This window comes from Trachymyrmex septentrionalis, unplaced genomic scaffold, assembly GCF_001594115.1.
Source record: "Trachymyrmex septentrionalis isolate Tsep2-gDNA-1 unplaced genomic scaffold, Tsep1.0 scaffold7, whole genome shotgun sequence".
NCBI lineage: Eukaryota > Metazoa > Arthropoda > Insecta > Hymenoptera > Formicidae > Trachymyrmex > Trachymyrmex septentrionalis.
This window is the reverse complement of record NW_017305884.1, coordinates 1,020,489-1,037,164: the sequence shown is the minus strand read 5'-3', so window position 1 is coordinate 1,037,164 and position 16,676 is coordinate 1,020,489. Positions and strand designations below refer to the sequence as shown.

The following is a 16,676-nucleotide window of genomic DNA, read 5'->3' as shown; positions in this document are numbered from 1 at the left end:
AGTAAATTCATTGATGACGAATATCGATGATATCCTTCCCGTTGTGAGGGGGTGAGGGAGAGGAAAGAGAGAGAGAGAGAGCGAGAGAGAGAGAGAGAGAGCGAGAGAGAGAGAGCGCGAGAGAGCGAGGAGATAAAGAGAGAGCGAGAAGAGGGAGGAGATAGAGAGAGAGCGAGAAGAGGGAGAGGAGAGAGAGAGGGAGAGAGAGAGAGAGAGAGAGAGAGAGAGAGGTGTCAAAAGTGACGCATTTGTCGATTGGATTTCAGCCTGGTGCATGCCGCTGCATGCTCTATCAATGTTGTACAAATGTTTGAATGTATATCGGTAGGATGTAAACGCGGGTCAAAGTGGTCGTCCTTCATACCCAGGTGGTTTGGCTACTGCGACCGCGAGTCTTGGCAATGTAGGGAGTACTCCCCATTCATCCGCGGACCTGCGTGTAGGTACTGCCGTAGCGTTAGCCTCCTCGGTAGCCTCCTCGGTAGCTAAGTATTGGGTCCTCACCAATCTGTTTTCTCCCGGACCGCTACCTCAAGTTTCGGTCTATCACCATTCCCACCACAACTCCTCGCATAGGAGTGGTGGCAGTGGGGAGACATCATCCTCCAAAGAGCCAGCCTCTTCACTGAACCAGGAAATGGCGTTGACTTCCAGCTCGCACCATCAACAACAGTCAACAGCCGCGCATCATCATCAGCCTTCAGTTAGCAGCAGCAGCAGCCACCACAGTTCTCTGCAGTCGAATCCACAGGTTTGTTAATGTGTAGCGGCACGTGTTTTGTGTTACGACAACAATCTGAATGCGGCTTACAGATTACTCCGATCTGGAGTAGTTAGATTTATGCTTTTGCAGGAGTTGCGGTAACACGCACCGTTTTTATTATTATTTTTTATTTTTTATGGAGATGCGTGTGAGTAGACGGCGCACTGTAGGTGACAACTATAACGGTTGAAAAGTGCTCGAATATTAGCACTTGTATTTCACTTAAATTTTCGTCTCTTTTATTATTTTATAAGAAATTTTATTTTATTATATACATTTTATTTTGTACAGTTTGTCACTTTGCGCGCGTACGGAAGCTTCTTAATATTAATTTACTTATTGCCCATAGTTATATGCGTGTGCAGATTAGATTTATTAATTATTTAATACATATTTAGAAAGCTAGTGAAGAATGCTTGAAAGATTACATATTTTAATATATCAAAAGATTCAGACAAATATAATTCTACATAAACTACTTATTTAAAATTCTTGATTCTTATTGCACAAGTAAAGTGTATTATATAGTTATATATGTAATTATAAATATATATTTTAAGTATTATATTATATAAATATTTTTGTATGTGTTTGGCAGATTCCTGTGTCTCTTCCCGGCCTTAATTTAGACGGCGCACATCTCCCAGCGAGTGTTAGTCATCTGGCTGCACATGCACAAATGCAACAAATGCAGGCGCAAGCACAGCAGCAGCTGCATCAGCAGCAACAGCAGCAACCGCCGCAACAGCAGCAGCAGCAGCAGCAGCAGTCTCATCATCAAATACCGAATCATCAGAACGCTCAGAACAATGGGCCAACGGCGCATGGCCAGAACGCGCAACGAGACGACAACAAAGTCAAGGACGAGGGCGGTAGTTGCACCACCGAGCGCTGCAGCGACAATCAGGTTCATTGTCAAGTTCAATGTGATCTGCAATTACAACCACCCCAAGATCTTCAACAGAGCTTGATGCAACAGCAGCAGCAGCAGCAGCAGCAACAGCAGCAACAACAGCAACAGCAGATTGGGGTCAACATCAGCGGTAACTCCACCACCGAGGGGGGAAACCAGAACAACTCCGAGAAACCCGAAAAAGAGAAGGAATTGCGGCAATTGAATATGACCCAGTACGTGCAAAAACGTTTAATTTTTAATCCTTGATACTGAATAAATATAACAATGATATTTCTATAGATTTCAAGTCCCTGACTTGAAACCTGGAGGGCACATGATGGATGTGAGGACAGCAGATGGATCAGTTGTCAAAATTAGCGCAGGAAACGAGCAAGATTTAGCTAAGACTCTTGGCGTCGAAATGGTACAAAATATGTACAAGGTACATGATATTGTGGAAACCATTTTAATAATGTTTGTATCTAAAAATATTGAGAATATTGCATTTGTTCTCTTCGCAGGTTAATGTTGAAGATATTAATCAACTCTTGGCGTATCATGAAGTTTTTGGAAAGCTGCAGAGTGAAATTGCAGCTGGAACGACTTTAGTAGGTAGCACTGTGCCTACGCAAACAGTTACCACGATACAAAATGGCACACCAATCGTGCAGCAGGTCCAATTGAACAAATTTGACATAAAGTCAAGCGACGGCGAAGCGACACCGGGCCCAAGCGCATCGCCTGTGTCGGTAGGCAGTCACGCTTGTGAGATATGCGGAAAGATCTTCCAATTTCGTTATCAACTCATTGTACATCGCAGATATCATACTGAGAGGAAACCATTCACATGTCAGGTATACAATGTGGTGAATCTTTTATGTGTCTAGCGATTCATTCAAAATGCATATACAGATCAGTATTGAATGTGTGGTGATTTCAGGTATGCGGCAAAGCGTTCTCGAATGCAAACGATTTGACACGTCACGGCAAATGTCACCTGGGTGGATCCATGTTTACCTGTACTGTTTGCTTTCACGTCTTTGCGAATGCGCCTTCACTAGAACGTCACATGAAGAGACATGCTACCGATAAACCATACAATTGTACGGTCTGCGGTAAAAGTTTCGCGCGCAAAGAGCATTTAGATAACCACACAAGATGTCATACTGGCGAGACGCCGTATAGGTAAGTCTTAATTCACTCATGATTTATTCAGATGTCAAATATAATATATTATGATAATCAAAGTTATTGAATAAATATAATAAATGCAATGACTTCTCAAGAATAAAATTAATAATTACATTAGTTTGTAAAGCGCTTTGTGCATATGAAGACTTTTTAGAATAATTTTTGACGCTGAACCTGAATCTTTTATTGAAATATTTCCCTTAGATCCGGTTTTTTTGAGATGTAAGAAAAATATTTTTTTCTAATGTATAGTGAAGTTTTAAAATTAGAAAACAAAATGTACCTTTATTTTTTATTTTTTAGATTACTTTAAATCGATTTTACATATTAGAATCTAGCAGTTGCTTAGCATTTTTTTGTATCCAATATCTTTAATAACATTTCTTGATCATCAAATTCTGATGGAAATATTTACCTGCTCATTACTTGTCGCACCCAAATTATTCAGAAAGAAATGCTATATTTTAAAAATTACATGTTGTATCTTAAAAATCTTAAACTAAAAAAATTATTTAAAATTTTTTTACTGGTATTATATGCTGATAGTATTGAAAATCATCCATGGATACTAAGGTATAAGTACATAGCTTTCGAGATAACAGAAAAGAATATCGTGACATGATTCTTGCAGATGCCAATACTGTTCGAAGACATTTACTCGAAAAGAACATATGGTAAATCATGTTCGCAAACATACTGGTGAGACTCCACATCGATGTGATATTTGCAAGAAGAGCTTTACTCGCAAAGAACACTTTATGAATCATGTTATGTGGCATACAGGAGAAACTCCTCATCATTGTCAAGCTTGCGGCAAGAAATATACACGCAAAGAGCATCTCGCTAACCATATGCGCTCACACACAAACGATACACCGTTTCGTTGTGAAATATGTGGTAAGTGATATCATTTTTATATTTTTTTATTCGTAATTTAAATGGAAATTTAGAAATTAATCTAAAAATGAAAAAGGAAGATTTATGCTGTGGTATAAAATATAAGTGACGAAGCAAATTACGATGTTTGATGGGACGATTCCAGAAAGGATCCCGCACAAACCTTATGGAAATTGGATTTCGGTGGAATTGGCTGAAAATTTGATATGTTGTAGATCTTGTCCTGATGAAAAGTCTTCACAGGCACGACCCCCTATAATAAACCATTTGACCTCTACGAGACGCTACTCTTCGCAATTGGTTAATATCGCAAAATATTCATATAAAGTGCAAGTAATGACGTAGAAACACACCGTACTTATTGGAAATAAGATATTGTGATATTAATTAGTTTCGAAAAGTAACCTCATAGAGATCAAGCGGTTTATTATAGGGGGTCGTGCTTGTGAAAACTTTTCACCAGGACAACAAGATCTACAACATATCAAATTTTTAGCCAATTCCATTGAAATTCAATTTCTATAAGATTTGTGTGGGGTTCTTTTCTCAATTAACGTGATTGTCATCTTTCTCTAAATTTTCCCCCGAGGTAATATTTTTTTTAATTGAAAATATTTTAGGAAATTTAAATCAAAATAAACCGAAAGAATAATAATACAACCCAGCAATTGCAAATGTGATAATATACATTCAAATCGTTGGCATGTTGAAAATAACATTTTTACTTTTCCCGATCCTTATATTCAGCATTTTTTTAAATCAAAATATAAATATTATCTTTACAGTCATTTATATTACGGTTGAAATGAAACTAGATAATCCAATATTTTTTAACATTATTAATAACGTTTGACTATATTATTGCACAGATATTTGCGCTTGCCATCTTGTATTTACTTATTTACTCTTAAATTATTCAGATATATGCTAATATTTGGTTTCCGTTTCATCATATGAATATAATAAGTTTTCTATAATAAGCTGTTACTTAAATTTTAAGTTTTAAGCTATATATATAAGAAATTGACCAATCATAGACGATTCTTCTCAAATTCCGTTGAATGGTTAATTTCTTATGACTTCAGATTCAAAGCTTAAGGCTTAGATAATGACTTGTCATAGAAAGCCTATAACATGTTCATGACGTAAAGTTAGCAATTTATCAAATTGATTGTGAATTATTTCACAGTAATGTGTAAAAAGCGATAATCAATGGCTTGCGTTTATCAGAGAAAATAGCTTTGCGACTGTTATAAAATTCTTCAATATAATTGGTTCTTATTTTTGGATCCATTTTTGAATCTAAATGTATAAACCAATCATATTCAAGAATTTTACAATAATTGTAAAGCTGTTTTTTCTGCTGAACGCAGCTATCCATTATCGATAAAATTATGTTATTGCCAAGTATTTTATTATGAAAGATGAATTTAATAAGATATAATTAATACAGATTTAAAATTGAAGCATTAATAAGGTAAGTATGATATTATTTAATAATATATTATCTAACAAAATATACTTGTACTTCATAATATAATCTATCTTTAATTATTAAAGTGACAAAGAAAATTTTTATTACAAAAAAAATTATTACAAAATTAAATTACGGTTTGTTCTGAATGCAGCGTTTGTCTTCTACACAATAAATAGCGACAGTAGCGTAATTATTATTCAGATTCTAACCAATCACATTAAATTGGTAAATAAATTACAAATGTGTAAAGTAACTGTAAAAGTAACTTAAATTAGTTACTTGTTACTAAAAGAAATGTAATTAAGTTAAGTTAAAGTTACTGAAAAAAAAGTAGCTTTGCACAGAAAAAAATTACTAAATTTTAATAAATATTCGTTTCAATAGTACTAACGAAATATGTACTAAATGTAAACATATTTATTTTAAATAAATATTTAGTACTATTGAAACAAATATTTATTAAAATTGAGCAATTTTTTTTTCAGTGTAACTGTAACTCTGTTACAAATAACTAGGTGCTTTCCAATCTTGTTAATGTTATGTCAGAAAACATAAGACTTTAAGGGGGGTAGAGCGGATTTAAGCAATTTGAATTTAAAAAAATAATTCTCTATTTCTAACTTTTAAAGCCATAAAAAGTCTATTCTTGTTCCATCCAAGAACAGATGCAATAAGTTATAGTGAAACAGCTATAATTTATTTTACTCTAACTTATTGCACTATTTCAGAACTAGTTCAGAATTCTTCGAAAAAGAACAGATCTATATATTAATTTTAGTATAATAAATATATAGCTGCTACAATTTCCACATACAGGCATGAAAAGGATTTTTAATTTACGCTTTTTAATTTACGTTTGCGTTGAAAAACTGATACAGTGTGTACATTTTTTCAGAGAACGCATTGTAAGCTTCGAAGTACTGATATTTCTTTTATTACTATATATATTTTTTTGCAATCCCAAACTGCCAATGTTTAAATGCATCTCTACTAATATTAATTAATAAAACAATATTCCATTTTTAAGATGCACAATCAGATTTGATTGTAAGCATCGAGGAAAGTTGTACATCTTTGAAATTTTTTAGCTTATCTCGAACATACATTTATCGAATGAGCGATATCCCCGAGTCGTAAGAGAAAAAAAAAAACCGAAAAAAGCAATAGATAAATCGACACTGCTATGATCCGGCGTCGGTGGTAGACGCCACGCGATCGATGAGATTTGACAAGTGTGAAGTGTCTCTCTCTCTCTCTCTCTCTCTCTCTCTCTCTCTCTCTCTCTCTCTCTTTCAAGTCGAGCGCGCGTTCGGTAAAATTGATGTGGCGTGGACGCGGACGCAGACCGGGAGGTATGTCGAATGCGCACCGTGCGCATGTACGTGTATATGTGTACACACATACACACTTGTGTGTGCGTGCAGCCCGCAGCCGCTGCCGCTACCGCGGCGATGAAATAAAATTCGCGAGAATTGATCGCACATCGTGAGTAAACCGCTCCCTTCCTCGCCCCGGTCGGTCGGTCGGCCGGCCGACCGCGGAGCGCAAGTCGTGCGCATTCCTTCGCGGAGGCGAGGAGGCGCCCCAAGAGACTTAGAGAGCCGCGTCGCGTCGCGTCGCGTCGCGTCGGTGCGCTTGCCCTCGTCCGCTCGCTCGCCCGACTGCCGACGGGGGAAACCCCTTTCTTCCTTCCTCAGTCCTCGGGAATCGTGCGAGACTCCAACCCGCCGGTCGGTTCTTTATAAGAAGACCTTTATTTCTCATTCAACGTCTGGTCATGAACTGTGATGGCATGACTTGCTATTTCGTAAATTTAAGCGGTTTGTACGAGATTTTTCCTGCTGCTTCTCTAACTCCTTGTCATTTAATTTGCTCGCTCGCTCGCATATTCGACCTCCCAGGCCGCTTCTCCGATACGTCACGTTTTGCGTGTGCCATTTTTATCGGCGATACGACGGAATTAATTCCGTCTTCGGTAAATTACTGATTCTTATAGTTTTCTTATGCGGCGTCGGAAATCGAGTTCGATTGCACACGCGATTTTCTTACGTCCGAATCAAAATTACGGTAAACGTCCGCAAAGTGTCATATCGTTGAATTGTGTTGGGAAAAGCAAATGTTCAACTCTCTTCGTTTGGCATCGTACACGGTGAAGACTGTCGATTTCATTTGTTCTTCGTTGTAACGAATGTCGTAGCGAATCGCGAATATTTGACTGCAAAATGCAATGCTCCGAAATTATTCGTACGAATTGTCAGATGCATGCCAAAGCAGTCAATTACGTTTCGCGTTGATCACACTTGACGATGTGCCTCACGCAATTGTAGATGAATCAAGTAAAGATTCTGCCGCGTGTTCACCACAAAGTATTGCGAATTCGAAATTTGTATTTTTGTTCGAACGGAGTCGCAAGCATGCGCGCCGATCTATACATGTCACGTGACACGTATATACATACAAGCGCGCGTTGACCGATATTTGTTTTTCAAAATGAGAGAAACCTGCGCACTAGACCATTGTCGAATTTTCATTTTTTCGGAGCGCGCGCGTTTCGCGAGACTTCGGAGCTGCGCATTGTCAAAAAAAAAAACAGAACACAAAACATACAATAATATGAATTTCAACTTATCAAAAATCATATACTATGGAATATACATTTTCTGGTAGGTTGAAACGCTTGGTCTTCGTTTCCTGTTTTCTGTTCCTTTGATTGTCCGCAGCCTCTTTTGAATCCGTGGATTTCGAACAAAAGAAATTAGAAGATTCTTAATTTATTATAAATAAAAATTAGACGTGTGCAGGGATGGGGTCCGTTGAATAAGGTCGTGTATAAGAAAAGGTTAGATTAACTTACTGTACCGTACGTATAAATATTCCATTACAATTTAAATCTGACAAAATACTTATATATTTTAAATATATCTCTATATTAAAATAAGGTAGAACTAAAATAATATTTATAGTTGTTTTTCTGCAACAACATTTTGCTATTTAACCATTACGAAATAACTTGGAAAAATACAACTTTTACTTTATGAAGTACACATCTACTATCTGATTTTTATTTCTATTACTTTTCTATTACGTTTTTGTTAATTTAGTACGAAGTTTATTATATAGGCAATTTATACCGAGATATGTACTAATTTATTTTATATCAGGGAAAGTTACACTACAATGCAACATGTTCGTATTTAATTTATTGCAAAGAAATTATACAGTTTATAGAATCATTACTGATATGAAAATATAGAGAAAGGTTCTCTCAATCATATTAGTATTATATTTTAATCGTAATAATTAATTGTTAAAAAATCTAATGCCGAAATTGTGAAAAACTGTGCCAACAAACACACACACACACACACACACACACACACACACATCAGTCTTCCTTACCGAATATTACTAAATATTCATGTCATAAGCATTATTTTTGTTTAAAATCAATAATATTATCTTTTACTTAGTTAGAGATGAAACAAACTGCATATACACGGAGATAACGAGTTAGACCAACCAGAGTACAATGAATTAAAAAAAATTTCTTCAAAAAACTTAACTTTTCTTCAAATTTTCTCTTTTTTTCTAAAATAGGGAAATTTACTTTTGGACTAACTCTCGTACATGCGAATTTACAGTTTTATTTTTCAAAGGATTTGGCTCGATGTGATTTGACGAAAATTACCCATAACAATCACGATTAAGCACTTACAGCTCACGCGTGATTAAACCCTTGACTAGATCACTCGAGATTCGAGTTGAGTACGTTAGTTTTTGTACGCCTCCTTTACATTGCAGGAGAGTTAAAATTTAAACTTGAAAATGGCTTCTTTTTCTATTTTATATTATTTTATTTATAAACGGATCGACCTTTTAGTTTGATCTGATAGAGTATAAGTCAAGAATGACTCAATTACAGTCCTCCAAGGGTATGTCTCTCCCGAGAATTAATTACTAGTATAATGAAAGATTAATTGCGAACTACCACGTGTCTTGGAATCGTCCCAATCATGCGATTTGTAATGTGCCTATGATATATAAAATAAAACGCCTCCCTCTGGTATTGCAATCTAATGAAGCGCACCTGTTTTCGATGCTTTTTTTCTGTTCAACGCTGCGATATGCAGGTAAGTCGTTTACGAGGAAGGAGCACTTCACGAACCACATAATGTGGCATACGGGTGAGACGCCGCACCGCTGTGATTTCTGCTCGAAGACGTTCACGCGAAAGGAACATCTCCTGAACCACGTTCGCCAGCACACGGGTGAGTCTCCACACCGATGCGGCTTCTGCTCCAAATCGTTCACCAGAAAGGAACACCTTGTTAACCACATCCGCCAACACACAGGTGAGAGCGGTTGGCAGATGTTCACTTCACGGGCAACCGATATAATCATTGTTAAGAGTATCTATATTAAAAGTAGTTGTGTTTCGTGACCTATTTATATACATATTTACATATATATGGCATTGAGAGAGAAAATAGAATTCAGAATTCATCTTATCTTTTCTTTCTTTTTTTCTTTTTTTTTTTCTTTTTTTTTTCTTTAGAGGTTACAAGAGATCGATATTGTAGAGGGACTCTATGAGAGTAGTCAGTCACACTTCGTACAATATCTAATAGCGCATTTAGGTGGTTCGATCGAACGCGAGTCGAGACACGCATCTTTCCACACGCTTCCGGTTTCACACATCTTGCTTTTTAGACACAGGCTGTTTTAGTTCTACTGGATTCACTGGCTTTAACAGCGCGATTTTTTACTTGAGCTCTTCGAGCTGATTTTTTTTTGACATAAAATATTGAATGAAATCGTTATGCGTCTCTGAAATAAAAGCATAAGTTCTTAGGTGACAATTACCACTCTACTTAAAATTAAACCAATTAGTATATGAAAAGATAACAAAAGCGAAATTATTTATTTCAGATTCTTAAATTTACATTACAGGAAATATGCTTATTCGTTTGTAACTCGAAAGTCCCGACATTTATTTGAATATCAGGACCGTCGTCTTTACTTAAAAGATAGTATCGTTAACGATTGATCCACTAGAAGTGGGACACCCTGTATGTGTTGTACGTTGGCGCATTCAGCTGAGGATTGGACATTTGCATGAGAATTGATTTTTTTATTTAGACGGGATCGCCATAAAGTTTCATTCACTCATTCTCAGTTGCCACGCGTCTCTCATCATTGTACACCATGTTTACACCTAACCGAGTACCACAAAACTCTACTTCATTACCGAATTTCCCAGGAACATTTGCTGCAGTTCTGCCTAATACACCGCTCTCATTACTATGTCTCCTATTAACTTGAACAGTACTCATTTATAAATGTTCACAGCTTTCATTCCGCATACCCAAGTTGCCAAACGAATTTTGTATCCCATACCGTCGGAGACTTGTAAATAATTCCATAGCTTGTAACTTTCTCATTATCGTGGGTGGCACAAGTCTCGAACTTCGTTTTAGCTCAAATATAGTTAATATAGAATGTCAATTAGATTATAGATGTGAGAGAATTCTAGAGAGAAATTGACACGTACTTGCTTTTAATAAATCGCGAGATAGAGTTTCATGCTTAAAGTCATAGTAGTGTGATAGTATTTCAGTATTTGATATACAAAATTAGAGTGTTATATCCAGAGTACACTAGTAGTATATTACTGTACAAGCTGACTTTTCTTCGATGTAACGTAAAAACACGGCACGATACCGAATATAAAATAACACAAAATTTTTCCCGTGAGTTGTAATAATAGATACAATAATTTTTGCGATACTAGACAGCGATCTTAAACAATTATGTTGATAGATTAAAGTCTGGAATTTATTTTTAATTTATTAAAAGAGAATGAGACAAACAATTTTTTGACTGATTCTTTGCATAGATAATCTTCAGTATCCAGTTTTAAAACGAGTATATATTAACTTCGATATACAAAAATATACATTTTATGTATTTAAGACGTAAATTTGTTTTTTATTTTTTTTTTAACTATATTGAAATTTTTGTCCGATTTAATATTGTGCCTTCTCTGTGCGTTGCATCAGGCAAAATTCGCCTTGTGCAGGATAACTCCACTGAGTTCTGAGTGATGAATATTTCTCAAACATTGCGAATTTGCTTGTAAAATATGTACAGGGGAGACGCCCTTCCGCTGTTCATACTGTCCGAAAGCATTTACGCGGAAGGATCACCTGGTGAACCACGTCAGGCAGCACACGGGTGAGTCACCGCACAAGTGCCAGTATTGCACCAAATCCTTCACGCGGAAGGAACATTTGACCAATCACGTGCGTCAACACACAGGCGAATCGCCACACCGATGCCACTTCTGCTCCAAGTCATTTACTCGTAAGGAGCATTTAACGAATCATGTGCGCATCCACACTGGCGAATCTCCACATAGGTGTGAGTTTTGCCAAAGGACGTTCACTAGGAAAGAACATCTAAATAATCATCTCCGTCAACATACCGGAGATTCTTCACACTGTTGCAACGTGTGCTCCAAACCATTCACAAGAAAGGTACGTTGGCTTTTTTAAAGAGAGAAAGTATATTCCGTCTTGTAATGTTTATTAAAAACAAAATATTGATTTTTTTTTATATAATAATACTTTGATAGACATAAAATAGGTCTCAATCGCATCTCTCTCTCTCTTTCTATCAAATTTCTGTAATCGTACATAGATAACATTTGTCATGTCTTTTTCTTAATTTGCTGTTACAGGAACATCTCGTGAATCATATGCGTTGCCATACTGGTGAACGTCCATTCGTGTGCACAGAATGTGGCAAGAGTTTCCCACTGAAGGGCAATCTTCTCTTTCATATGCGCTCGCACAACAAGGGCAGCAATGCCGAAAGACCATTTCGCTGCGACTTATGCCCTAAAGATTTCATGTGCAAAGGACATTTGGTCTCGCATCGGCGCTCGCATTCAGACGAGCGACCGCACAGTTGTCCGGATTGTGGGAAGACCTTTGTTGAGAAGGGCAATATGCTGCGACATTTGCGCAAACACGCGGCTGAAGGCCCGCCGACACAAGTTAGCACACCATCGGCTATACCGCAATCCGGTGTACTGCCGATACCGGCAGCGGCGGCAGTTCTAGTCGGGCATCCCTTAGCACCGCCGGCACCGCCTGTGGTGCCGCAACATACGGTGGTTGTGCCGACACCGCCCGGTGTATTAACATCGTATTAGATCATAAGATGAAAGAGAGGAGATGAAGGAGAGTAGAAGGGGAGGGGGAGAAGAAAGAGAGCAGACGAAAAAAAAACTAGAAATAAGAAGAAATGAGAAAAAAGGAAACATTTGAAGATAATACATGCTGTGTATACTTAATATATGATTGCATCGAAGAAATGTGAAGATTGTGCGCCATTCATCATTTTCTTAAGGACCTGAATTATAATGGATTTATTATGTACCATTTGACTCAATGGGATCTTTTCACGTGCTGCTCGTGATGTCAAAAAAAAAAAATGGAAAAAAACTGCGACCATCTTTGTTTCATAAAATTCGCAGTGAACTTTGTTCAGGACGATATAGATTGCTCGTGATATGCGTGTAAAATACGCATTGGAACATTGATGACTGTTCTTTGTGACAACGGCGATTATTATCCAAAGTTTGGTTTTGCTTCGTTCATGCTTGTACTTGATAAGTCGATTGTGGTAACGAACATATAATTATTTGTTTCAAATTTGTGCAAGAGGAATATTAGATATATCAGAATTATATGACTATATGAGGAACTTGTAATAATTCTTCGTTATATTTTAATAATCTTATAATTTTAAAAGAGGCACTAATTATATAATGTCAATGATGTCTCGGATTATGTTTATACGTTATCTTCATGTGAGAAGTGTGTCTATGCATTCGCCAATTAATGTTTTCGGCAGGGTTGGCAGGAATCGGACAGTGTTGTTTTAACCAATGATTTTAACCGCCTCGGTCAGAATCAATTTTGGACACCTGGTCAAAAATATAAAAATAATATTTTATTCTGCATTTGACAATGGAACTTTAGAGATCTAAGTCACGTTACGCGGCTGCTATAGCCCCACCTGCATTACTACTACTATTACTTATTCTGCATTACTATTATTAACATAATTTTTAAGTTAACTCAGCCTAGAATTAAGATAGAGATAAAAGAATAAAAGTTAGAACAAATAGAGTACGAGCGTGGCGTAGTAGGTAGCGCACGAGACTGCCAGAGATCCTGGGATCAATCCCAGACAGATTCAAGCAATTTTCACGCGCTCGTAGCTCCTCTTAAGTGTCAAACCACCAAGAGTATCTATTACCAAGAAAACCTCTCAAAACTGCCGTTCGGAATCGGCGTTAAATTGTAGGTCCCGTATGACTCTGTGCAATCTGTGTGTGCACCATATGTACGTAGAGGTAGGCCTGGTCTCGACTTGGAATGTTGCGCCATTGGATTGGAATATCTTGTAATAAGTTTAAACAAAATATTCTTATTGCATACGGTGCATACATAAAGAATATAAACAATATAAGAATAGAAAAAAATATTTTTCAGTTATTAAATTTTTTTTTTTAGTGGTTATGATAAATTTGCACTTTTAGAATATTGCACTTCAATTACTAAAACGAAATAAAATACTCAGATATCTGGACAGTCTGATATCTAGTAATCAATTGAACCATTAAATTTTTAATAAAAAATAATATTTTTTTATTCTTATATTGTTTATATTCTTTATGTATGCATTGTATGCAATATAAAAATGTTTTGTTTAAACTTATTACATAGTATATAATATATAATAAAATTTTCTAACTTATTTTGATTTAATTTTTATTCTTTCATCTCTATCTTAATTCTAGGCTGAATTAACTTAAAAACTGTGTTAATAATAGTAATGCAGCATAAAATATTATTTTAAAATTTTTGCTTTTTATATTTAAAATTTAATGCATTGTTAACAATTTTGGGGATTAGCTGTACAACGCACACCGTCAAAGCACTAGTACTATATCAGCGCTTTTAGAGAGATAGGAAGAAAAAAAATTAAAGCTGGAAACAATCGAAGTACATGAGGCAACCTCTGATGAGCTTGCAACAATAAAAAATTGTTAAAAGTTCTTAAAAAGTAAAAATACATTTTGACCGGTTAAAATCAGTTTTGACCACTGATCAGGTTGAAAAAAAAAAGTGGTCTTTTTGCCAACCCCTTTTTGCCCTGATTTTCGGAGATCTATAGTGGTGTCGGGCAAAATATATTTACGAGTTCGAATAATGACTTTGAATATGTATTTTCTTATAAAAATATGTATTCGAATTAGTAAATCATTTGTAAATTTATTTTAGTCGATATTGATATGGAACATGTAAACGGTTATTCATGCAAAGGCGAATGTAGTGAAGTTTAGCCATAATTATAGTCATACCTTTACTTTGCATTAATACTAACAAATTACTATTAAAGACTAGTTTTGGATAATTTTTTTGTAATTGAAGAGAATATAAATATTGATTGTTTTTACATTATTGAATTTGCAATTTATAAATAAGCGCATTTTTGTTCTAACGCAATAATATAATGCTGAAAAATTGCATTTCTATTTCATATTCGCGTGGATAAGCAAACATAGAATGTGTCTATGAAACATCAGGGGATTACAGATTGATCATAAAATTAATATTATCTTATAAATTAATTGTCTAAATTTTCTTAGCCGAGTGAACGTTAATTATATGAATTGTCTGTTTTTAATCAGTCTTTAAAAGTACATTGTTAGTTGCATTAATTGACTTCCGTGTAATTTTTGTACGAAAGTGTATCGTTGCTTTCGTAAGACTTTCATTCGATCCGGAGTGGTATTTCGAATTGTAAATTTTATTTTTATATTTGCACAGATATACAATTCTTATATAAAATATTATTAACAAATAAATAATATATATGCATCTGACATCTGCTGTGATTGCTTGTTTGCAATTATAGTAATCAATGCTAAAATGTTTTTGAAGTTTATTTCTCACAAGAAAAAACTTATATATTCACTCGTACAATTCTGAAATTCTAAACTGATGTTTATTGTCTAAATATATTGATGTATAAGAAAATAGCAAGCGTTAGATCTTATTATTATTAAAGTATTGTGAAATTATAATATTTGGACAAAGCAACAAAAAAGATTGTATTCTATTTTGAAAAAATGCATTTTGACTTGAAAATGCAGTGAGAGGCAAAAGCTTTATAACGGCTAAATATCTCGGAAAGGATGCATTTTTCCATTACATCTTTCAATTTTTCATTACATATTTCTTTCTTATAGCTTATCTCTTTGTTTTGAAAAAAATAACAAAATATTTTTTCATTAAGTATTTTTTTGAGTTATAAGGCTTGAAAGTTACCGCTGGCATTAGCATTATCTAAGATATCCAACTAATAGTTAAAACCTTTCGAATGTTGTTCAAGATCATGTTCTTGACATCATATGCCAAAACTTTGGAGATTGTTTATGATAAGAGGAAGAATTTTCCAAGGCCTTGATTTTGTTGAAATGTTATTAAGTTTATGATCCTGAACAACATTAAAAAATTGAGGTTTCCATTTAAAAAATCGATTTTGATCTTGGCGATGCCACCCAAGATCAAATTGACAAAATCAGTAAATAGATCTTTTTACAACTTTTTATACCCTACAACTTTTGTCTGAAACATTTTTCTAAAAAATGAATATTTTCCGAGATATTCAACCGTTCCAGGACTTTTGCGCTTTACTGCATAAATGCTTACGTGTCCAATTTTACTTAAGCGTTATTTCACTTTGATTTTTAGTTTTAGTTATTACAATTGAGTGCAATATGGCTCAGCCGCATTTTGTTTAAGGAAATATAAACAACTGCAAACGAATACCACTGATGCCGGATCTCCCCGGTAAATTTGCAGATAAATAAAAAGATAAAATTGATGTATGTGAGTCGAATTTCACGCGTTACCGAGAGTAAATTTTTTCACGTTTTAAATTTCGTTATTAAATTTAATTATTTTTAAATAATTCTTTTTGTACCATCTTTCATGAGAAGAGAGGAACACTTATCACTGTAGCAATCATCCTGTAAGGCCATATATTTCGTATTTACCGTTAAGATTAAAGTAAAGAGAGATAAATAAGTGTGGCAGCGTGGTGAACGATTATGCGTGTGTGTGTGTGTGTGTGTGTGCACCGAATCTCACAAATTTCAATCGGATTCGGTCATGCAAAGCGATATAAGAACAGAAAGTCGCATCCGATCATCTCGCCGTCGCATTTGCGTTAAATATATAATTATGTATAATATTAATAGTACCTATCAAATAGGCATTACATAAAGAGGATGACAAATTTATTAAGGCGTGTGCGTCACGCGTGACCCGCGTGCGGCGAAAGTTGTTCGCAAGTCGGTAGAAATTTAGATA

General features: G+C 35.4%; 1 protein-coding gene across 9 annotated transcripts in view; it reads left to right on the top strand.

Annotated features, from left to right (window-relative positions):
- LOC108753516 (zinc finger protein 271-like) overlaps positions 1-13,674 on the top strand; it is a 17,347-nt gene extending 3,673 nt beyond the window's left edge. For 6 of the 9 annotated variants that reach the window (XM_018495139.1, XM_018495140.1, XM_018495142.1 and 3 more), the window contains exons 3-11: positions 329-751; positions 1,362-1,891; positions 1,959-2,100; positions 2,180-2,512; positions 2,599-2,843; positions 3,481-3,746; positions 9,354-9,575; positions 11,374-11,759; positions 11,963-13,674. In XM_018495139.1, coding sequence (XP_018350641.1) covers positions 329-751; positions 1,362-1,891; positions 1,959-2,100; positions 2,180-2,512; positions 2,599-2,843; positions 3,481-3,746; positions 9,354-9,575; positions 11,374-11,759; positions 11,963-12,439 — 3,024 coding nt within the window. In that variant the 3' untranslated portion in view covers positions 12,440-13,674. The remainder of the gene's footprint in view (positions 1-328; positions 752-1,361; positions 1,892-1,958; positions 2,101-2,179; positions 2,513-2,598; positions 2,844-3,480; positions 3,747-9,353; positions 9,576-11,373; positions 11,760-11,962) is intronic. The other 3 variants (XM_018495148.1, XM_018495146.1, XM_018495147.1) reach the window with 3 other exon arrangements.
- The last annotated feature ends 3,002 nt before the right edge of the window (positions 13,675-16,676 follow it).